Source organism: Leptidea sinapis, chromosome Z (assembly GCF_905404315.1).
Source record: "Leptidea sinapis chromosome Z, ilLepSina1.1, whole genome shotgun sequence".
Lineage (NCBI taxonomy): Eukaryota > Metazoa > Arthropoda > Insecta > Lepidoptera > Pieridae > Leptidea > Leptidea sinapis.
This window is the reverse complement of record NC_066312.1, coordinates 18,125,858-18,152,037: the sequence shown is the minus strand read 5'-3', so window position 1 is coordinate 18,152,037 and position 26,180 is coordinate 18,125,858. Positions and strand designations below refer to the sequence as shown.

Here is a 26,180-nt window from a genome sequence, read left to right as displayed (position 1 = left end):
TTTATGTTTTTTATTTATTTTTTTAGATTCACCAGTGGTAATTACAATATTACATTTATAATTATTCTAATTTACAAGAGTCTTATTACTAAATGCATTACCTTTTAAGGTGAATACCGCATGCTAAATTATGTGTGAAATAGTTATATAAAATAAGTATAAGTTATAAAACAACCATTCTATGATGTAATGAAATTAGGAAGTTAACTAAATCTACCATACAAGATAAACGTATTAAACAAATCAAGAATACTTATTAATTATTTATTTACAAATTTTTTTTTACATTTTTGCGAAATTTTGCCAACGAATCACTTAATGGGTCTCAGCATTAATAATCGTTTATAATTTTGCATAATCGCGACACAGGTGAATTGATCCCCAAAGAGTTCTGCGAGAAGGTTTTTCAAATAAGTTAACAGGTTTACAATATGACAAATGCTGTCAATAAGTTAATATGAGTTAAAATACATCACGATGCTCAATGTGACGAAAGAAATCGCGTAAAATTCTTCAGAATTTTGGGTTTTTCAATAATTCTGCGCGATGCTGTATTGTAATGGGCAGGGCGTACCACACGTCATTAGGTGAACTAATTGTGAATCTAATTACTACTTGTTTTTTTTACTGTTTTGCACAATTGATACTCTCTCCAGAAAACTCTCTCTCATTAACTCACCCGTATAAGTTTTTTACTCGACCCATACTTGTCATACACCAATTTATTTGTATCCATTTCACATTTATTTGCACCAACACAGAAATAAACACGTGTATTTTATTAAGTCATCCAGTATTATTGATCCATTTTAAACTCATTAGTTTATTATAGTTTTTTGAAATCAATTATATTTAATGTTAACTTGGATTGAATTTTTGTATTATTTGTATTAGTTATAAGCCAGATAATTGTGTAATCGCCGTGTAATTGACCTCCTATCTCTACGATATAACTAATGATAAGGACGATGAAAATATGTTAGTCAAGCACATCGTACTAAAATCTAAAATAAAATTCAATTAATTATCTGTTCTTACGCGGAATAAGTACGGAAGAGTAATTTGTTTTCTTTTTTGTCTTGTTTCTAATCTTCATAATACCTATTTATACTTCAAAAAGGAGGAGGTTCTCAATTTGATTGGTATAATATATTTTTTTGCACCGACACCGGTTACGCTGATATTTTTAATCCGATTTACGTGATTCTTCTTTTATTTGATGCAGAATAGTTGCCATTTGGTCCCATAACTTAACTGTCCAAAACATTATACACGTTCTATAGATACATTATTTATCCTTGTTCGTAGAACTAATTATATTAGCAATTGTTTTATTATAAGAACATGCAACACTATATAAATTTTAGACTTAGTAATACCCTTAATGAAGAACCTACTATAAATTATTCAGCAACATTGCAGGGAAGGGAAGCAGCATAATATAATATCCTGCCACATCGATGTTTGATAGGAAATTTGAATTAACGACATAGTACGTGTACATTATTGGTTTATTGCCGCCTATTAAGAAGCCACGTAGTATTTAATGCAATTATTTGTCCTTCATATGAAGCTGAATATAGCCTTACGATGAACGTAGTTATCTATATTCATATTATGAAATATGTTATGTTAACTTTTATAGTGAGCGTTTTGTATGCATATATGTGTACAGATCTGTTCTGTCATTCATACTTCCGTGACAGGGTTATTGTCGTTTAAATGCACTTTTTAGTGGCGGCGACGTGTTTGGGAAAAAGTGCGAGGTTCCTTCCCTAAGTGCGAGGGAAGTTATAGCTGGCCCATACATCATGTTCGTGAACAAGCGCCGCTTGTGTTCACCCTATCATCGCAATTATAACGCTTATTGTTTTGCTAATATACAATTTTATGAAATATATTTCTATTGATTTTTTTAAATATATCAATCCGCAAACACATTTACAGTGCATGCGGATTGATGCAAAATTACACTCCACTCGTTACTTGAGATTTTTTTAACTTTCACTAGTACGTCGAACATTCGAGTATTTTGTTGCATCACTTTGTATAAATATGTTTTATGTACTAAATGTTGACGCTGTATATATTTAATAGTTGCATGGGCTTTCTTGCCACTTCTCATTAAAACTCAACTTCAACAATTGGTCAAACCGTTAAATTATCTAAGGGTCAAACATAAATTGTAAAGCAGTCAGGGAAAATAAGAAAATGGTATTCTATCAAAAGCCACTCTATGTTTAAGATTTTACAATTACAACTTTAAACTATTATCTACCGTCGTGTCGACGTACGTGACTAGCGCAACTGTAGCACTGTGGTGCCGTTCAGAATTTTTGGGTTTTTCAAAAATCCTGAGCGGCACTGTATTGGACGGGCATGGCGTATCAATTCTCATCAGCAGAACGTCCTGCCCGCCTCGTCCCTTATTTTCACAAAAAAAACATTAAAATATACTCTCGTAATTATTTTTATATACCCATCGCCACCCCTCTCCTCGCCTCACACTGCTAAAATAGCGCCACCTCTCGGACAAACGCTCCTTATTGGATTGGCAACCGTACTGCTATATTCACTCGTGCTCGTTGTCAACCTTGCTCTATGAGTCGCATTTCTTTTAAAGCTACCCTCAGAAAGCGCCGCGCCATCATCCGTGGTGTGAGGAGGCCGTCATCAGCTCCGATCTCCAGCTACGTAGCTGCCCTCCAGGCTTAGTACCTACTACCCGGCTTTCCATAGCTGGATCCCCCGGAGTACGGCACAACTGCAGGGAGGGATGTGCTGCTAGCCTTGAGCAGTGAAGTACGGACCCAGCTGCACCGACGTTGGAGCCCGACGCCATGTCTTCGAAGAAGCATAAGAAAAAGAAGCCGTCCGTCGTGCGACCACAATCGCCGATCGATCAGTCAATCGACAAGACGCTACAGCAGACCCGTGACGATACGCCTGTCGAGACCATCCAGTGCGCTCCCCTGAAGCCCAAGACCGAATCCCTAGCACACAACATTATGTTGTGTAGCCAGAGCATGCTCGACTTCGCAGTCGCGCGCTTTGGTCTGGGGATCGAGGTCGCGGGTGTTAAGGCGGAATACGCGCGTCTGGTCACGACCGCCTGCCACGCGGTAATAAGAAGCTGGTTCCGCACACTATTAGTGTGGAGAAGATCCTCGAGGAGATGCAGACCTTCAGCGCAGTTCTATCAGCCTGCAGCCAGCGCTCAACAGATGAGCACACCCGTATACGGGTGAGCACACCTCAGATGCCGCCACAGAATGCATCCCCAACTGCGATCTTCGCCGCAGTTGTATCGTCTCCCGGCCCCACGGCCACCCCCACCACCCGCAAGGGAAGAATGCCACCGCTGATGGTTCAAGAATTGCCCAACTGGATCCAACACTTCAAAATACTGCGCGAGAAGTTGGGTCGGGCCCCAAATGCCCGCCCTTTCGGCAAAGGGGTCCGCTTCCTGCCAGCGGACGAAGCAGAGTTCAAAGTGGTACAACAGTACCTCTCAAATCAAGAGGAAACCACAAAGCTCCCCTGGTTCAGTTACTCGTTACCGGCAGATGGCAGACTTAAGTTTGCGATTTGGGGCCTGATGGGCGACACTGAACCAGCAGAAATTAAAGATGCTTTACGCTCACGGGGGTACATTCCCGAGTACTGCTGGCGAGTGCAAGCAAGAAGAGGCCGGCCAGGATGTATATATTTCATAATCCTGAAGAGATTTCCTGGAATTATCCCCGCCATATATGAGATAACTGAATTACTCAACATGGCGGGCATCTCATCCTCATACAAGTTTCATATTCCTCATATGAAACTACCCATAGTGAGTTTTTTGAAGAAACCCGCAATAACTATGAAGAGTTGTTGCGCCCAGAAAGCAGCGATCCAGAGCCACCCCCATGCTCAATAGACGTGGCGGCAGACGAGTCCATACCTATGGCCTAGGCAAATCAAGCCCTGTCGAGACAGGGCTTGATTTGCCTAGGCCAAATAAAAAAAGAAATCCAAGAAACAAAAAGAGAGCACCCGCATAGCGGAGGAACCAGTACCGAAAATCGCGGACTTAAGCGATGAGACAATCGAAATGATAAACACCATCACAAATGTATATAGATCCTTATTCCCGGGGAATCATGAGGCCGCAAAACCTCGCCGACCAGCTGATCGCCCCGTGTATCCTTCCTACGGGGCTTGATCACTGGGGACGAGCGGGGGCGCCAACAAGAAGTCTAAAGATGATTAATAAAGAGAAATGGAAGGAGAAACGTCATGGGAGACGCAAGAACCCCACCCCGACGACCTGGACTTACTAATGTCCAGCGCTTGATACATGGTGCAGGACGCTATCGCCTCGATCATCATCCCCCACGATCACAGATCATCACACGACGAAACGCTCCTTACATGAGTGAACAATTTTTTTTGTTTGTCATCCTGTTTTTTTTTATAAGAGGGAGCAATCGGGCAAGAAACTCACGCGAAGTGAAAGGAAGTGGTGGGGCAGTAGCCCATGGACATCCGCAACAAGTCAAGGGTCAATAGACGCGTTGCCGGCCTTTAAATATATTGGTGTCTGCTTTTTTCTTGAAGATATCGAAGTCGTACGGGCTCGGCAAATTGCAGGCAGTAATTGATTCCGCAAAGCGTCTGTGCGAGGCAAGAATTTGTAGAATGCCAGACGTCAATATGTGCGGGTAGAATTCCTCATTTCTATGTAATGTCCGGTGGTGGAATTCAGCTGCTGGTATCAACCAACCAACTCCTATGGGGCACTGTTATAAATGTGGTTGAAGATGCAGAGAGAACCCACAGCCCGCCCAGACGTGAGGACAGTACTCCATGAGAGATCGAATGCGCCTTAGGTGACTTGTCGTGAACAACTGTACCCACTTTACTGAGTACGCCAAGCTTTTTAGAGGCCAATTTATCCTTCTCTTCCAAGTGACCACAGAACTAAGCTTCGCTCGATATGTCGACGACAATTCCACGAGTAGGTATCCTACTTTATTTGTACTGACCATCACGTCTAGGCTACTTTTAGCCAAAAATAATACTGCATGTACTATAAATTATAGCTAAATACAGGTTTATGTAAGAAAACGATAATTGATCTAAAAAATTTATTAATGAAGGAGGCGACTATGTGCACATTGAAACTTACACTATTTACAACACCCGCGTAACATATAAGCATGATCCAATCAATTTTCATTGATTCACTTAGCTTCTCTCACAGCTCACACTTTCTGTATTTCTCTCCTTAATCTAGACTGTACATAAGTAGTTTGTACAATTTATACTTAAAGATTAACTACGTACTAAGTTTTTAAAACCAATGGAAATAATCTTGATCATAATACTTAAAAGGATAATGGTATTAGGTGTTAATCTCTCTTATTTCTCAAACTTATTCGCTATCACATAAATAATATTAATATTATGAATTATTTAAAACCTAATGACTGTAAAGTCATGACATATAAACAACTAACAGAGATTTTGCGACCGTGGCACACAACATCATTTACTTCAATGAGCTTAAACTTTACGGAAATTTATTCTAATCAGATTTACATGACTTATTTCTCGTGCATACGCTCAAAGACCTGTGAGTATGTCTTGAAAAAATATACAGTCATGTGGGTTTATATTGCAACATATTATGATGTACTGAATCTTATTTACTACTCTATATGATAAGTGCTCTGATCAATAAGAGCTACCATAGGAAACCATTAAAAGATATTACGCTTATTGCTATCCATTCTGCAAGGGCTGTTCGGAAAATAACTCAAGGATGCCTCGAGGTAGCCCAGAAGAAAAAGAGATCGCAGGCGGTCAGCCCACGAATGACTTCTCTTACAACCTCTTACGTACTTGTAACACAATATTAAATATTTCAACAACACTCATTTAACGACTCTTACTCTAGTTATATTACGAAAAATATAGCTTCAAACAACACTTACAATAATCGGTAAACTAAAGAATAATTTTATATAAAATCATACGCTCAAAGCTCAAGTCTAAATAACACCAAATATATAATTATAGTAGTACCAAAATGTAATGTAAACTCATTTCAAAAACTTAAATATACAGATTTTAGACAAATTTAATTTAGGAAGCTATTTACATTTCCAATGATTGATTGTTCCATCAATTGGAATTACGAATCAAAAACTCATAGCGTGTATTAGAACGATGCGCATTGAGACCTCAACTTTTTGACTGCGACTACTTAATTATTAGCAAGCAAATAAATAATTTAAAACAAGAGTGTGAATATAAATATGATCCCTATATACATCCAAAACAAATAAATAAATTAAGCAAATATTCAGTCCTGGTCAAATTTTAAAACTTATATACTTATGCTCGCCCGCGCTTTTATTGAGTGCCTTCTGACCACTTTATTTTGGTCTATTGTAAATTCATTTTAATGATAATATACCAGTCGCGATTGGTCTCCAAGTTCAAACTAAACACTTATTAATCTTTAATGCGACATAAGTATAACTTAGAATAATAATCTAAAAAACTAAATATAAAAATTAAATCAAATCACAGTAACAAGGTAATTCATGCCTGACAAACTTTGAAATGTAATGTTTTTAAATATTTATGGGGAACTGCTTGTGCGTAAACAAAAATTATATTTTCCCATGCGGCTATATCAATCATAAGACAAGAAAATCTATTAGGTGCCTAAAACAGGAAGACTATTCGCATGTGATTTTGTTTTTGATGTTATTGATGTTATTGTTATAACCATTACAAATGTGGATATCAAAGTAATTTCTATTTTCATTTCTGCTTTAAATCAATAAAATCACAAATCACTCTGATAAAATCCATTTTCAAAAAAGGTAATAAGATAAATAGTAGTTAATGATTGCTGTGGCGACTTCATAATATACACATTAATATTATATTAAAAGACATATTGAATATAAAATATTTTTATAATATTTAAAATATGTAAAAATTAAATGAAAAACTTTAAAGCTAACGCAAATAGAATTGTAATATTTAATGCACAAAAATGTGATACAGATCACAATGATGAAGTATCCCCGATCACAACATATTATTATGCCATTACTGTGAGGACACTTTTATATAGTGATATGATGATGGTGAGTTGTGTTGTTTTAAATTGTTCAAGTTACACTGTATTGGGCAGACTATGTATGTATGTAGGTGTTAATATAATATTGACAAATAATGAATGATTGGCCATAGGAATACTACTAGCTATATTTTGTATAAGGATCTCATAGATTACACAATATCTAAAAGTGATATTAAAAATAGAAAGTAGACCCCCGCAAAAATTCCTAAAATAATAAATGCACACTGTAAAAGCTTACAATTATAAGAATTACTGCATTCTCTGTACAACTGTTTACCAACAAGTTTAAAACAGGTGTTGAGAAAAGGAAATGTGTAAAGTAACCATGTGCTCATTTAAAAGGAATTAAAATAATTACTTAATATTAAACGTTTTGAGCAGTGTTCAAAAATATAATATTGTTTAGGAGTGACAGGTCACACAAAGCAGCCAGGTGGTTTGTATAAAGGCTCCACAAATAAAAAAGTAAAAACCTGTGTTGGTTGAGCCGCCACATGGTTCTAATTAGTAGTGATTTGCGGATAAGTAAGAAAATTTAAAATTGAGCCTTACAAGGATGAACTTTAACTCATATTTGATCAGTTATTGTAAATGATAACACACATTTATTTCTCGCTAATTACCACATAGGTATGCAACATAACACCCTCATTTTAGGACAAACATAATTTGAGATTTTTTGAGCCATAAATAATTTTAGAACAAACACAAAGCTAATTTATTATATGCTATTCACATCCAAATTATTTCAATAAGATTAGCATATATTTATCATTTAGCTTTTTGACTCCCAAACTGATAGTGAGATAATGGATCTTAATATTTATTAATACACTTGATGTTTACTGAATGTTATGTCTTTTATTTTCTTTATAAATTGTTAAGTATGTATGGAAAAACTAGGGATAGGAATTAAAGTTGTTAGTTATAGGGGTCTTTTGCCCAAAAATATTTGGGAATCCTTGATTTAGCTTATACTATGTATAACTTTATAAAGGCCTATTGTGTAATTAGGCAAAATATTTCTAGGCCTATTTTTACTTTTTCTTTACATAATTTAAAACAGATTTATTCAGAGCGTTACACTCTTAAAAATATTTCGGAAATTTAACTTATCACTGAAATATGTAAAAACACGCCAAAAAGTGCATTATTATAAAATGTAGCATTGACTCCTAAAACATTCATATAAAAATAAATATAACAACATTGAAATCTGAATAATAGGACAAAAGTACAAACATGTGGAACGAAAAATGGCAAAAATCTGATGTCTACAATAAAACTATTCTAAAAGTAAGACTAAATTGATTACGCCTTAATTGCTACAATAAAATGAAATTTACAATGATTTAATATTCTAATTTTGTTCACAATAACTATTAATTTAACAATTAGGACACATTGACTAAAACAGAGTTTATGTTTTAAAAAGCAGATAATATCATTTTAAGATTATTTTTCACAATTAATTATACCAATAAGATTTAACATGTTTCATTGTGATACAGTGTGTAGTGTACTTGTGTTCAACCTCAATTAAATACAATGTTTATATATGATATTTACAATTCCACATCGAATTAAATAATCAAAATTACATTTAATAAATATTTAGAACACTTACAACTAATCCACCTCATTAGGGGTATATTTCTACTCTGACTATCCAACGAGTATTAGAAAATATTGCACGTTATTATTATTATCATGCCCTGAATTAATTCATATTATATAACCTCTTGGTTATGGATTCTTATCCATTATATATACAATACACAGTGAAAGACATCTTATTGTTGTGTTTGATATGGTAGTAGTGGTATGTTTGAACCATTAATGAATTTAACTAGAGGTTTTAAATTTGCTAATTGGGCAATGTTAACAAATTGTAGCTGTTTAAATTCCCTTTTGCAAACTATATAAGCTAGCATTCTAATAAGAATTGTTTAAATTCATGGAAATGTTGAAGACTATCATACAATTACTGGCAAAAAACAGTATATAAGATATAATAATATGTCATTACAATGCCCTCCACACTCCTAAAACATTTATAATCATAGTAAACTATTATATAAATGATTTTTACAATTATGTTTTAAAAAATAGCACCCCATTATAAGTGATGGGAAAGAAAATAATTTTTACAGTCTCCTTTTCATCGGAGTTATCAGAAAATGGCCTAATAAGTGAATAACAGACAAAACATTTTTCTATTTAACATATTGATAACTTATTTAAGTATGTATTTAGAGGGAGCCTTACACGATTAATTAATAATTACAATAATCAATTAATTATATTAAGCCTGTAACAAATAGATACAAAATCACATCATTAATTTGCTTGAGCAAGGCCCAGAATACTTTTAAAACTCAAGTAAAGTGTTGTTCATTGTATTAAAACGGAATTTGAAATTGTACATCCAAAACGGCATAATTTTATATATAGAGGATATTATTGAATGCTATACAACAATATAATATGCATAATTATTATGAATAATGTGGTAATTCCTAAAATATTTTGGAACAATTAATGATTTATATTTTCTTTTAATTATGTTAATTAAAGGAATATTGTAAACATAACAGTAAGTTTTCATGTTAGAGGGAAATTTAAATTAAAATGAATCACAATTTTTAATAAACTAATTTCATAAATTACTTCGACAAAACTTGCTTGGAGAGCTATTTTTTAAAGTGCTTTTAAGAATCAACAAATATTTGGTTTGGTGAATTTGTTTTACCACTACCCATACTTTTCAATTTACAATTTGGTAATTGTTAATCTAGTCCTATTGAAATTGGAATCAAAAATTCTTAAATTCAAACAATATTATAACCAACTTAAAATATCCTTTTTATGAGATTCCATATTACGAGTTATTTGTAAAGAACTTCTAAATATAATATAACTAAAATCTATCCATATTTACTAAACATATTTCTGCTATACAGAAAATATGGTGATGTTATAAATTGAGCTTTCGATTTATACAAATAAATAATTTACAATCAACATTTAAGAGTAATTTGATATAACTATATACACTAGACTTCTTACATTAATTATAATTTATATAGTGTTCGGTATCTTAACTTTTTATATCACCTCACAGCACATTTGTCTTCGAGAGTTGGAGGTGATGCAGCAGAGGGGACAGAAGCACAGCTCTTAGCAGCCTGAGCTGCTGCTTTCTCCAATCTCGCTTTCTTCATCACATATCCAGAACCTTCCGCACTACGTTTTAACCTTATCGGAGTTACTTTCTCAGTCCGTATCCTTCGCAGTGCAGATGTCGAGTCAGAAAATGGTGGATCTATTGCAAGTGGATCTGGGGCTGAAGGGTCATAGTCAAAAGGATCAGCTGCAGGTTCGGGGGCAGCTGATGCTACTGGCACAGAACTGCTATCACCAGCATCATCTTTCTGATCCTCATCCTTATGTCGTTTTATTTTAATTATTAGTTTCGTCGCATTATCACTTTCACTGTTGACCACTAAAAGCTTTTCTTTATCGCATTTCTTGTCTTTCTTCTTCTTACTCTTTTCTTTCTTTTGTTTTTTAGTCTTCTCGACTTCTTGAAAGTCTGCCATGACTTTGCGTCTGTATTTCATACTCTCGCGTTTTAAGTCTTCAAAAGTAGGTTTTGGTATAATCGCTTGAAGACGTTTCTTTGGAGGACGTAACTGGAAACCAGAAGTGTCTTCAGCCACTGGTTGTACTAACTTGGAACCAATCTTGATTTTTAATTTAGGCGCAACTGGAGATGTTTCAATTTCATGAGGTGGGCTAGACTTGATAGGAATGCGTGTGCGTCTTTTTGGATATTGGTCTAAACCAGCAACATAATTTGATAACTTCATATTGTCAGTGATATCTATATCACTATTTTTTGTTAATTGTCTCAACTCCCGAGACAGTGAAGTGTTCTTACGTTTTTTCTTCTCAACAGTAGGAGTATCAATCATTTTGTAGTCTTCTCTTGTTGGTATACTTGTCATCGAAGCTACAGCTTTAGGAATAGTTATGACAGCACGAATTAAAGGCTGTGGCGCAACAGGCGGCGGTATAATACCAACACTTATATTATTAGAAGGATCATCCATGTTCATATCTTGTGTCCAATATTGACGAAGCAATTCCTTTTTGCGCATTCGTCTTAAATTTGTAGATCCGGTAGCAGGTATGGAGCTAGTTGTTACTGTTAAAATACTTGAATTAGTATCATGCACAGGGACAGGTGGCTTAGGTGCAGTTGGAACTGAAGAACTGGTGGAATAGTTTGCATCCAAGAAAGGGCCTTTAATTTTCACTTTGAGTTGGTTTCGAGAATCTGATAAGGAGACTTTAGGTAGTACTGGTATTGAAGAATCTTTGTTAATTTCAGTTGCATTTTGAACTTGTGGAGCTCCAGGAGATTCAGATTCTGGGTTGCTCGCCATCAACGCTGAATGCAATTGTTTTTCAACCTCTTCATCAATCTCTGCTAATTGTTGATCAGCTGTTCCACTAGCAAAAGCCAACAAATGGCTATGGTATACATCACTGGCAGCTGGCTGTGGAGCATCCATAGGATTGTATGTACGCATGTCAACAGGTCCAGGTAAAACTGCCTGGACTTGAGTAAATCCTCCATTTTCTGTGCTATTTTTGCTTGTTGGAGATTTAGGCTCAGTCTTGGTTTCGGTAGGAGGAGATTTTGAATCTTTGATTTCTGGTTTAATTTGATGTGGACTAGAAGTATGTGGAGAATCTGGATCTTTATAAGAATGATCAGAACGACTTCGGTCATCTTTTATGTCTAAGGACTTTCTACGTTCTCTAAGGGCTTTGAGATTAACACCATCATTAGCAATTTCTTCTTCAAAATCATAAACAGTTCCGACGAGTTTACTTTGTATAGAATTTTCCATAAAATCATTGACAGGGAAATTATGAGCACGACCCTTATTGCGGCCACGCCCTCGTTGACTTCTGTTATTTCGACTGCTTGGTTTTTTGGTAACTTTTGTGAGGTCACTTTGCTTTGGAGATTTTCCAGGACTTTTCCCAGATAGTTTTGAAGGTATTGGTTTTGCTGGTTTAAGGGGAGATTTTACTTCATGTGAATTTACATGAGTGTCACCTACATCATTCGGTTTTGTATCTTTCATGCTGTTGCTCTCATTAAATGAGCCCACACTTAATGATGGACTTGATGGGGTTACAATAGATATTTTATCACTTCCAGTTACATCAATATCTTCTGATGGAGAGTCAATTGGTTTTGACGTCGGTGAAGCGATCATAGCTGTTGTCAGTGCTATATTTTGAGATGATGACGTAAAAGCTGCACACAGATTAGAAAAGTTAGGTTTAGGTAATGAGGGCATGAGAGAGGTTGCTGAATAAGAAAGACTTGGAACAAAAAGTCCTGGCCCAGGAGAAGAAAGGGATAACTGTGCCGAAGCACAAGACCCAGGTGCAAATAATGGTAAAGCCATAGGCCCTAAATATGGGGAAGCACTTTGAGGATAATTCGCAAACTGATTTAGAGACAATGCGGTTTCAACATGATGTGAGTATGGAGGCATGGGTGGGTATGCTTCCATTTCTGGAATAACGCCACCTTGACGAGAACCACAAGTATTGATATGCAGATTTGTTTTTGAACTTAAAGATCCTTCTGAATTCGTACTTGAAGCAGAAGACCTCCTTGTTGTTATCTTACTTTCTTGCCATTTTGTTTCATGGCTTATGTATGGAGATGACACTGTAGCACAGTCTGAATGTATCATTGAGTTGTTGTTTTCATAGGGTTGATTATCTTGTGTAAATTCATTGTCAACAGAATGATCTACGACAGATAATGACTGAGAATCATCACTTTGCTTAGACAGTGATATAGTGTCCCCTATTTCAGAAATAGAACGTATATCTGACTGAGCTGTAGAGGGCTCCTTTATATCATCAGAAAATGAACATGTATCATCAAATTTTCTATCAATTGAATAATCGCGGAGAGAATCACTAAGCGGTGCGATAGAATTCTGCCACTTTTCATCTGTTAGTAAAGAATTTTGACTGCTTTGACTTGTAGATAGTAAATTAATTGTATGTGTCTTTCTATTTGGAGACTGTTGTGGCAATGTCAATGTTGAAGGTTCAATAAGTTTAGGCAAACTATTCACTTGATCCTTAACTAAATATTTCTTATCTTCATTTTGTGATGCTACTGAGATTCCTATTGGGCTAACATGATTAGGTTTTCTCGAACATGTATCAGTACCCAAAATGTCACTCTCAAAATCTTTACTCTCACTTACAAAACTTTCATCAGGAGGGTTTTCTGAATGTGCTTTCTTATGGCTTAATTGCATTCTGAGTCTATCAACTAAGTTTAATGTTTCTTGCACACCTTGTTCTTTAGAATCTTCCTTGAACATAAACTCTGAATAAGGTGTGAATATATCAATTTCATAGAGTTCAGAATCCCTAGGTTGTGGAGAAAATACTTTTCGATTAGGGAATGTGTTGACAGATGAAGGGATTTTAGCACTCTTCGAAATTTCTACTCCTTGAACATGGCTCACATCTTGTATTATAAATTTCTTTTCCAGTGGGCGCTTTTTCACATTTCTAGCTATTGAGTTGTCAGTGTCAATAGAATCTAATAATATTGTTCTTGCATCCATTGGTGTTTTAGGTGATTTAATCATAGTGTTTTCATTTAAGTTAGCTTGAATCTTTGCAATCATTTTTATGCTACTCCTGTCTGTTAAGTCTGCATCCAATGACTTATCTTCAGTCATATATTTTTCATGATCCCCTGGTTTCTCAACTGGAGGTGGATGTATGTGAGGGCTTGGTGCATGTGAGATCCAATTTTCATGTGTGGTTAATGAACTATTTTCAAAATGATCTTCAGTTTCTTTTACGGGCGACATGTTTGAGGCAATGGGAGAAAATGGATGTTTGTCTGATGTTTGAGTGAGGTCTTCAACCTTAATTTCCTCTTTAGGAACATTTTCGACCTTAGTTTCTACAACATTAGTAGTATTTTCCAGAGATGGCATTTTACTGTCACATTCAGCATCACTTTTAATTAGTAATTCTGTATTAATTTTTTCCTCATTAGTCTGAATTAACTCCTCATTCGTTTTCCGCTCCGTAGTTGGAAGTTCAGTGGACTTATTGATCTCTTCTGTAACTTTGTTGGAGGAAGGGGTAAGACTGTCGTCTTTGGATGATTCTCTTGTTCTGGAATCAAGCTTATCAGCGATATTTCCGCCTGATGGAGAGCTTCTGGTCCGAGAACATGAGGCAGGATGCGTGTCATTTGATATAAGAGGTTTCTCTCTTTCAAAAGTCGGTGATGATGTCCCACACTCGGATTTCCGTTCGGAAGTTTTAAGCTTCTTGTCTGGATCCTTGTGAGAGGACTCATCAACGGGTATAGTTTTTGCTTTTCGACGTCTCCTGGGTCTCGTAATTGAGTAGCGGGAACCTTTTGAGCTATCGGAATCACTAGAGGCGCTAGTGGAAGACAGTGGTCTTGACACCTTGTCGAGAAAGGGCAAATCCACTGTTGGTCTAGAGCCTGGTGGTGAAAAGAGAGATGTTGGCCTTGGAATTGGCTTTATCTCTCTTGCTTTAGCAGTAGGTTTAATGCTAGGTTTTTCTTTTTCGGGTACCTCATCAGAGCTAGATGAAGATGAATAACTGCTGCTGCTAGAATTTGAAGAAGAGCTTGAACTCTCTTCTTTGGCTGTTTTGGAGATCTTTGATTCTTCAATAGTCTTTTTAGGAGACTTTAAAGTATTAATCTTTTCAGGTTCCTTCTTTTTGTCATTATCTGAGACATCTGTTATTGGTGGTTTTGATCCCAGACCACTTTTTATATGTGCAGCTGCCTTCTTTGCAGCTTGCCTCTGTGGCACATAAGCTATAGGTTCTTTAAGATCTTTAGAAGACTTCTTTCTACCAACTCTTGCAGGTTTAGAATCTTTTATTTCGGTACCTTTAGACTTAACCTTTGGTTTATTTTTAGAGTCATCTCCACTTACTTGCTTTTCAACTGTTGCAGATTCTTCTTTTTTGGAAGTTGTTGTAGATCTCATATTTTCGGATGCCTTTTTAGCAGCTTGCCTTTGTGGAACAATTAAATCAGTGGGATTATCCTTTTGTTTGGACAATTTTATATTTTCTTTATTTTTAGCATCCTCATCTGTCTCATTTGATTTATCCAGTACAGTTTTAGCTTTGACTATTCGCTTCCTGCCCCTTTTCTTAGGTGATGGTTTGATATCATCTGAAGTCTTTTTATCTTGAGTTGTTGTATGACTTGGAATAAATTCTTTCATTGCAGCTTTAGTTCTAGGTAATTGTTGCAATGAGTCTGTATCAGTTGGAGATCCATCAGCCATAATTTTTTCTGATTTTGAAATATCTTTGAGACTCTCACTACTATCGGAATAAATGTCGACTGGAAATTTATTATTTCGAGTTGTTCTTATTTGAATTAAATCATCACTGTCTGAGCCTGAAACACCCATTCTACCAGCTGTCATCTCTTTTTCCATTTGTTGTAAAGTTTTACTACGGGTTTGATCTTTCTTTGTTTTAGATGAAGCTATACAAACTTCATCTTCAGAACTGCTTTCCACAATAGCTTTTGATCTTGGCAATTTCTTTTTCTTCTGTTCACATTTTCTTGGAGATTTCTTCAACTTGCCTTTTGGAGAAACTTTTTTCTTTGAAGCTACTGGCTTTTTTATATCCTCATCAGTGCTTGAACCAATGGCTCTACCTTTGTATTTTGAGGAGCGGCCAATTTCTGTACCACTCTCTTCACTAGATAGTCCACTATACATTGCCCCTCTACTACGAGAACCATTAACATAATGTTTCTTGTATGGGTTAGATGATGACTTTGATCTTCTTAAATGACCATTTCTATCTCTTTTCTTCCCTTCACGAGAAACTTGTGGTGCTATACGAGCTAGGAGATCATCAAAATCTTTTTCATGGTCTGGAGCATTAGGACCTGAGTATAAACGGTCATATATGGATGGTCCATGATTTGCTTCTATAATGGCAGTTAATTCTGATGTAGATACAGATGTATCAATAGATAAAACTGCTATTTGTTTGTGAAAGGTTTGCTCACGCATTCGAAAATAAGACCTGGATAACTTTTCTCTTCTACTCACCATATAGCACAAGTTCCGAACTCTTTCTAAGTCTTGCCTTAATTGTACAAACTTTTTCATTTTCTCTAGATCAGCTTGTTCTTGCCGGTGAGTGAGGAGTTCATTATTATCTGATTTGGGTGGCAATAATGGTCTGTTATGTCCAGCCCTTCGTTTCAATTTCCAGTAGTAATAGATGTAGCTAATAGTATCTTGATCTACATCAGGGTGTGTACTTATATCACTTATACCAATGTGTTCATCAAATTCTGCCTCAATTTCTTGTAGGCGGGCTGCCCTTGCTTGATTCTTTTCTTCTGATGTCATATCTTTACGTCGTTTTCTTTTGGTTTCTTCTTCTTCTTCCCCAGAACCAGGACATTTTTCTTTTTTAGAATTTACACTGTGTTTCTGACAATATGATCGTAACTTCACACCATCATCTGCATTTTCATCTTCTATTATTGCACGCATTTCAAGTCCATGCTTAAAAGCACAAGTCACATGATAAGCAGTTTTACAAGTTTTTACTGAGCACTGAATACAAGCTCCTTTCCGTTCACGACACAAAACACAAACTAAAGACCAGCGGGATTGCGGAATGGAACCTATTTTTGTAATGGGCTCCATTTTTTCAGCACATCCAATAGAGACTTCAGGTATCCATAGGACACAACTTACATGGGCCCACTTGTGTCCGGATGGGGTGCACTTCATAGCGCCACTGAGATTTGGACATAAAACACAATTCGGTTTTACACCAGCTCTGCAGGGTCTGCATAACCATTGACCTAGAAGAAACAAATATACTTTAAAGATGTAATTTTTAAAATTTTGTTATTTAACACATATGTCTAACAAACCAGTTCTTGAAGATCATTGGTATACCTAGACAAGGTAAATACTAATTATACTATATCCAACTGTGTGCTAAAATAATATTAAAAATCAATATAATTACTATATTATTCTTTAAGAAATTCATTACTGAGATATTAAATATAATGGTTTAAGCTTGATAACAAGTTTTCTTACATGTCAAACAACACAACTTTTTTCACCATCATTATTTCAACATTTTTCATCATTTGTTCATATATGAACAGACTATTTAATCATAAAATAGAGTATGAGTAAGAGAGACAAATGAAAAAACACCACTGAACAGGTATTTATCTATTAAAAGTACCTTCAGGAATAACGGTGATTCCATAGCAGGCCTGATGCACACAGATATTGCACTCATCACAAAACACCATCTCATTTCCATCTTCTGAATCAGGAGATCGGCAGACATCACAAATCACATTTTCATCATATTCCAAGCCCAGTCCTTCTTCAGACTTAATGATAGATTGTATTTTCTCCCATGTACGCACCTAAACAAAATTAATTATTATTTCTAAAAGGTAAAATAGATTAGTTATAGATTTTAATGGTCCTTTAGGCACCAGTAGTTTTCCTTATAATCTTTCAAATTAATTTCAGAATAGAGGTTTTATTTACAAATATTTAAAATTGTCACTTTACATCCAGTTATATGAGCAATAATTTATAGAATCTACATTCTGAACCAAAAAAAAAATTAAGCACACACTTGAATAAAATAGTTGAACCATAGATAATACATATACATACACCACACATCTCAAATTCAACAATAAACTTTCACCAGATGTGATCATTGTTATTTATTTATTTGTATTGGTGACCTATGAGGCATAACCATTCATTATATCAAATTGTGAGAAGATCTGTGGTTTTTATAAAGAAACTAGCTGACCCAGCAAACATAGTATTGCATTACAAATTAATAAAAAAAGTTCTAAAAATAGATGTTGACCGATTATCAGACCTACCAGATTTACACACAAAAATTCATACAAATCGGTCCAACCGTTTTGGAAGTGTTTAGTAACAAACACAGTGACACGAGAATTTTATAAGTTAGAGATAAAATAATGTTCATCTTGGTCTTGTAATTTTAGATTGTTAACTGTTTATCAAATTAGATACACCATGGTAGCTTAAAAAAATATGTCAACATGATTGTGGCAACTTTGCAAAAGTAATAAAGATTCTATTATTGTAATATTTTACAATGCTCCATACATAAATATGAACCTACCTTAACGAAAAGTACAACATATATAAACTAAATATTCCAATATTTTGTGAAAATGTGCCACAAAACTGAGTCATTACACTGCTAATACTATGTGCCATATTATGATGGATTTAATTTTAAAGCTGAAATAAAATGGTAGTATTCTACATGCTTTAACACAGACATATGAACAGTTACCTCCAGTTCTTCTATAACCTTCTCAAATTGATCTTCTGTTATAGCTGTGGCTCCAGCTCTTGCTCTCTCTGCATTCAACAACTTAAGCCATGCTGTATCAGTTGCATCAAGATCATAACTGCATGCTGTCTCTGCTTGAGTTGGAGTTGTGCTTATCAAATGTTTATCAGGTTGATAGTGAGCATCTCTTGAAAGATGTATGTATTTATCCTTAGGTCTATAAAAACAAATAGTATTATTATATATGGCCTAGCACATAAAAATCATTATAGTTTTAAATGTTCACAAATTGACTTACAGTTTGAATTCTACAAAGTTTGGTGGCTTTGGATTCTTAATAATGTTAACTTTTGGCGCAGGTAAAGAGTCTGGGTTTACAGGTACTTGCACCCCTCTTTCCCAATCTTGTTTCCATGTGTCAGTGATGATCCAATAATCATTAGTTGTTAATGGTTCTGAATCAGCTAATTTCATCATGGAGATGAAATCTTTTCTGTAATTTGATGTAGTATTTTTGTTAAGCAATTATAATTTTGATAAAGCTCACTATAGCACTTAGTTGTTAAGAATAGAAACTTTCATAACCACATTCGCATGAGCATGTTCCAATTAGGTATATATAGTAGAGGAATTAATGATTTTAAAGCATTAAATTATAGACTACTTTCCAATTTCCACTGTGCAATGTTTTTGTATTAATCATCACTGTTTAAAAAGCTGTTATGCAGCAGCTCAGATTGAGTTGTTACTCAAACAGCAGGTTTGCAACTGATATCATAGGTACATACTAAATCGAATTAATACTATTCATATATGGTACAGATGACATCTCAAGTTTTTGACCAAATGATCATAAATTATCTTGTGTGACAGAAACATATTAGCAGGTACATTACTCTATAATTTAACAAAAAATAACAGTTTGCACTCTGGGAGTACCAGGAGAACTGAAAATTTGAACATTAGTGTTGTGCATTTTTTAAATATTTTGGAAAGGTTAGGGAATAATTTCGCACCAATTGCTTTATATATCAGTATAGTACTAGCATTTATGTTGAGAAATACAATAATCATTTATAAATCTTAAAAATATTAACATTACAATTATTTTACATTAAAAGTCTTGTAGCATGGCCTGATGCGAATTTGACATTTTATAACTATCCCATATAAAAGTGCTCCATGCCGCTAAAGATGATTTCACATAAAATATTTATATTTTCCCGATGTCTCTTAGTTCTATGAGCAAAGTAATTAGGTATCAATGTTTCACCATCATTCAATACAGCTTGCAGATTCTAAGGTAGATGTATTTAGTGGCAAAGTCATAACTCCTATCTTCAATAATGAAACATTTAGAACAAAGAATTACATGTATGACTATAAACCTTAGGGAGAGTCTTCACTTATGAAAAACCAAATAACTAAACCGTAAAAAATATGTATATATAGGCTGAGATAAGACCTCGCAATGTTTTGGGTTCTCAATCAGTGATTCAACCACAGGTCCAATCACCAATAATATGATCATTAAGATGAAATAATAATAATAATTTCAATGACTGTCTTACGAATTTTCGATCATGTGTCCTGACGCGAGTTTAACATTTTATACCCATCCCAAGAAAATTGCTCAATGCCCCTAAAGAAGTTGAAAACTTCAAAAAAAAATCAACTCATTATACTCTTTAGCCATCATTAACACATATTGATTATCTACATCTTTTGTTTAGTATGATAATTCAATTCTTCATAAAAATTAAGGATACAAAATTAATTTATATTGTTTCATAAATTTTAAATAAATATTAATAATATAACCATGTTTTTAATTTGTGGTATATTTGTTATTGATATCATATTACTATTAAATGTTTAATCATGGTACCATGTGACAAGTTCTCACCAGCCAGGTGTATTTCTAAGTGATTAATAATTTGAAATCTTCCAGTCATACCTGTGAACTCTGTAATATAAAATTAGTAAATGAAATCACTTCGTACTGTTGGAGTAGAAATTTCATTTAATGTAATCAAAACAGTAAGACTGACAAACCTTTACCATCAAACTTCAACTCCTTTGCAATATTGAACCATGCGATGATTGACACATTAGATTTGAATGATTTCAATGTATCATTCTATATTACTCAGCTGACTTTAAAAAAGAGGAGGAACTAAGACAATCATTTTCAATGATTAATTTTTTATCCATTGCTAAGAGTGGGAAAATAGGCCAAAATAATTTAAATGTTATTCACGACCAGATTCTAAATAGTTGCATAATTTATCTGATATGGAATTGTCTAACATCTAAAAATTTGAACATCATCAATCAAATTAAAATTCCTAACCTTATAGTCATGTATATAAATATATATATATATATATATTTGCAATGCTTCTTATATAATAAAAGTTCAACAACTAAGGTATCTAGTTAGGAGTAAAACCGCTTTACTGAATAAGATCATGTTCAAGTGAAAATATTATAACTGCAAAGCAGACTGAAGCTGTATAAAAAGCAGAGCATATTATTTAGATTAAATACAATATTTCATCAGTAAAAATTTCAATCAACAGTTACTAAGTTACTATGTGAATACCCCATAGTTACATATATTAGTATATACACTTTCTTTAAAAAAAAATACATGGAACCTAACAACAATGTTGAATAATGAATAACCCGTATTTATGTTGTATAAACTATTACAATTTCTTAGTAGGAAAATAAATTGTCTAATAAAAAAATACCACTATATATTCTAGGACTAATGCAAATTTGCATGGCAATAATTGTACATATAAATAATCAAAATTCAAACAATTTGGACTATATACAATTAAAGTGTTAAATAGCATTGCCTTTATCTTTTAAAATTATGTTTCACAATTGATAAATAGTATATATATACAACAATAAAACCAGTAGCAAGTTTGAAACAACTAACCTGAATAGTTCAGCAGGTGCCTCAGAGGCATTTCTATTATATATTGATGACATCTTGAGGTCACTCACAGGCCGTAACTGCCAGAGGGCATCCTCTGACTCCACTCTACGTCTTTTGGAAGTGCCTGCTTCATCACCGCGGATCCCGCAGGCCCGCTTAGTGCCTCTCAACGACATCTTTAATAGTTTTTTTTCCACAACCTACATGTTCACGCCTATCACACTACCTTACACTTAGATCGAGGCAATAACATAGTGTAAAATGTCACATAATATGCTATATAATGATACTGCCCTATTCTATATAACAACAGTATATGCAACCTGAAATAAAATGATGAAATATATTATTAAGAGATCACTTGGTGAAATAAAATAAACATGTAAATAGATAGATTAACTTCTTTATGATAAAAAGAAATATTAAAATAAAACAATGATAAATTTCAAGACACAGTTGTTCAATTCGAGGTTCAAAATTACTGTTTTACGCAGTAAATATCAATAAAAAGATGAATAATGACAAAATATATCAAATCTATTCTAAACTGAGTTATTCAGTGTAGTTTAAAACAGCACAAAATAAAAATAATTTTGTTAAGTATTTTGACGTAAAAAACAAAATGTCATCTGAGTACGGCACAGAAAGCGCAAGTAATACCAAATAAATGTAAAATTAACCTGCCGATAAAATTAAAGAAAAATAAAATAATATCTAAAACACTATTTAGGATCTAACACTATATCGTTTGACGTTTCACTAAAATTGCATGAGTAAAATGTATGGCGGGCCTGATTTCGCTCTCTATACATCCGACAGGTTAAAAATGAGAAAAGTTGGTAACAAATTCACATTACTTGTCTGTACCTTTATTAAACTACAAATAATAGCTATATTTCCATTTACAAGTATTCCTACTTAATATTTAATTTGTTTAAACAGTAAATATTTATCACAAAGATCTCCATTAAAACTGCATAACAAATCTGACAACATAGATAGCAGCACTGTTTTGTTGCCAGATTGACATTATTCCTACGCATCATTTTCTTCGAAGTAGGTTGGTTGTCTGAAAGGGTATATATACATAATAATAAGTATGTATACCAGTGCAGATCGACTTTTAATTAAAGTAAGGTAGGTATTTATATTCATGTAATAAAAGTAATTTACGTACATTTTTTGTAATATGCATTTGGCGCCATTGATCCAAAATTCACTTTGATCACGTGACTACATACGAATCACTAACGCAAGCCAAGTAAAATGGCCAAAACGCACATCGAGTTCACGATACAATGTCATCGAATTCACTAAAAAATAAACTGTAACCACGTATATCTAAATAAAGAATGATGTTAAGAAGTCACAAATACAAAGGAAAACTGGAATTTCACATTTATTCTGCCGAAAATAATAAAATCTTTAACATGAAAGTCTCACTTGAGATATCAATAAAAAGCTACATATATTCGCCACTAGCTGGCGTTAGGTTTTCTTATTATTGCCACCATATAAAATTAAATTGAAAATTTGTAACATAGATAATTTTATGTTATAAACTAAACAAGATACAAGAAATAATATTTAAAATATGCAATATTAATTAAAACACTTTTTTATTTTACTTTTTTTTCGGTTCACCACTTTTTTATCTATGCCTGATTATTGATTATATATTAGCCTCGGAGCAATAATTTAAAGCCTTGAGAGCTTTTCTATCTAGTGGCGCTGCGTCATCAGATACACCTAGTATTGCGATGGAAAGAGATGACATGCAAACGACTGATATTCAAATCCATATGTAGCCGCTTTTTATTCCAGTAGTGCTTGCCACTATAATATCGACAAAATATCAAAGACGTTTTTATCAAATATAAAGACATACCATTCGCAGTCTGATAGCGGTACGGCAAAAGTTAACACTAAGAATAATGTAGCGTTAATATTCTAAGGGAAAAACACAATACGAGACAATAATAATTGCTTATGTATTTTTAGCGAATACGCATTATAACTTCTCTTTATTATTGTGCAAATCAAGTCATACGCGTCATAATCTCTCCATTATTGTACGTTTAACAAGTGTACGCGTCATAACTTTAATAAATTTAAAAGGAAATTATATTTTAATTCTTCTAATAACTTCGTTTTATCCGGGTGTCCCTTGACACCACTTAAGTTTTTTTTTATTTTCTGGTGAACTTTAAAGAATGCTGCAATTCATAAACAGATAATAGGTACATACGAATAATATTTTGTGTGCAAGGATTTAAGTAATACTATAGATTAATCTTTATGACGGTTGACCCAGTAGTTTAAACATTGTTTCAATAACAAAATAACATAAAAATAAAAATTTTTACTATCTGCTTGTTTATTACGGGTAATCTCCGACGACTGAATCAATTTTGTTGACACTTTCCGGTGAAATAAGTACTAAACTATACTACAGAAAAATACATAAAATTTAACTTTGACAGAAATGATTGAATGTATATTTTCACCAGGGTAACAAGAGTTATTGATATGTTGCTTATTTTGGATTATACACTTAATAAATAAGTAGGATAACTTTTGAATATGGTCGGCATGGCATCTCTGCAAAGAACTTTTCTTTTCTTGCCCTCCAAATAACAATTTGAAACAAAATGCTTTAACTCAAAGCAATGTTTTGAAGGCTTCCAATTTTTTCTCTATAGAGCCGTCACCCAGACATATTTAAATTTTTCATCCGCCAGAAACCTACACATAAAAATGAAAGTATATAATCGTTAGAAAAAAAATGTCATTCTTACATAATATGCAATAAAGAAATGACAATTTTTTATTGCTCAGACAATTTTACAAACATTGAAACTATTGATAACTACGTAGTTATATTGGGGAATGTAATGTATTTGATTTGAAGCAGTCATATTTACTATAGTAAAAAATATACTATAATGTTCATTCTATCGATAGCAAAATTGTGATTGCGCAACACTATGAAACCAATATCAAGCATATTTTTCTAAAAAATACGGAAACCATAACCAAAAGCGTTTCATAAAGTTAATTAATAATCCAATACAATATACATAAATAACTTGTGAAAATATGTCAAATTCCCATGTTCACCTGATTTCTCACACATACAGCTTTTACAACCATATGCAATGCAAGCCATGTTATTTAAAAATGTTCTTCTTGGAAACGAACAATATAAACAAAAATACCCTCTTTTCCAAGCCACACATGCAATGATCACCAGATTGGTTATCAAATTAATGAAATAAAACATGGCTTCAAGTTATTGTTTTGCATTTCAAGACAGACAAGGTTAGCTATGTCTGTCACTTTTCAGTGCATTACGCTTCGTATAGGTTACAAAAATCGTTACTTATTTGCGAAAAGCATCATGCAAAATAAGCAATAATATTGATTATTATTAGATTAATTTTGTTACCCTGTTGAAAATAAACGCCACCTATTATTTCAGCCATTTTTTTTTGTATTGTTTCTTTATTACAGTTTTGTTATTATTTCACCGGAAAGCCTCATGAAACTTGGTTCAGTCATTCCGGAGATTATCCGAAATAATTAGTAGACAGCCAAAAATATTATTTTTATGTTATTTTGATATTGAAACAGTTTTATTCATGTGTCAACTACTAGTTCAACTATCATATATATAAGTAGTATTATATTTTTAACACACAAAATATTATTTTTATATAGGTGCCCTTTTTATGGTAAAGGAGGACAAACAAGCGTACGGGTCGCCTGGTATTAAGTGATCACTGCCACCGATTACCAATCTTTAGCATTTTATCTGTTTTTAAATTGCAGGTTCTTCAAAGTTATTCAGACACAAAATAATAGACTCTAAAAGAAAGCTTCGACCTATACCTAGACACCTTCTATATGCTGTAGATTAACCATCAACGTCAAGAGATTCGTATGCTCCACCTGCTACTCCTGAATCAGTGAAACAGGTTATTTACCTAGGTGCCCAAAACAACATGTACGTTTCATATAATGACACAACGATAATTATACATCAAACATTTTTGATGATAATGTTTTTAATTAGGTACTTATTACAAAAAAAAACATAGCTCATACGCAGGAGGTATATCAGGAAAGGGATCAAATTCGGTAAGATTTATTACACAACAAAAAGGTGTTTTTTAAACTATATAAGATATTATAGAATCGGGTCAGCGAGTACAAAGTCGATTTTCCTGACTCGAGTACCAGAAGCGAGTCAGGCGTACTCGAATCGAAATAAATTGGTATTCGATTCCAAAGCGGGAATCGAGTCAAGACGTACTCGGCACATCGCTATAGAGTATAGATAAGCTTTTCGAATTATTGATTGCGTGTCCGGCAAAATAAAGGGTGTGCGCACTGCGCAGTCTGGCTTTTCACTTTAACATATTATACTCTTTGCACTTTAATTTAAAAAAGGTTGCGAAATGTTTATCTAGAATCAAATTTTTACCGATTACTTTAATAATCTGATTAATAATAACGTACTTAGGTCTTAGACTGATTTGGCATTTGGTTTTACTTATATTTCAGTAGAATGTGAAGATTTATGGTAATAATAAAAAA

At 33.8% G+C, this 26,180-nt stretch overlaps 1 protein-coding gene across 2 annotated transcripts; it reads right to left on the bottom strand.

Moving 5' to 3' along the window:
- Positions 1-5,115: 5,115 nt before the first annotated feature.
- LOC126978419 (PHD finger protein rhinoceros) lies at positions 5,116-23,023 on the bottom strand. Of its 2 annotated transcripts, none has more exons than XM_050827188.1 (6): positions 22,759-23,023; positions 21,582-21,904; positions 18,927-19,121; positions 18,629-18,845; positions 17,513-17,702; positions 5,116-17,114 (listed from the first exon to the last, which is right to left on the bottom strand). In XM_050827188.1, exons 2-6 carry the CDS (start codon positions 21,755-21,757, stop codon positions 10,258-10,260), a joined length of 7,635 nt encoding a protein of 2,544 aa, XP_050683145.1. In that variant the 5' UTR covers positions 21,758-21,904; positions 22,759-23,023; the 3' UTR covers positions 5,116-10,257. The 2 variants fall into 2 exon arrangements, with proteins under 2 accessions (XP_050683145.1, XP_050683146.1); XM_050827189.1 differs by lacking the exon at positions 22,759-23,023 and adding an exon at positions 22,449-22,590.
- Positions 23,024-26,180: the final 3,157 nt, after the last annotated feature.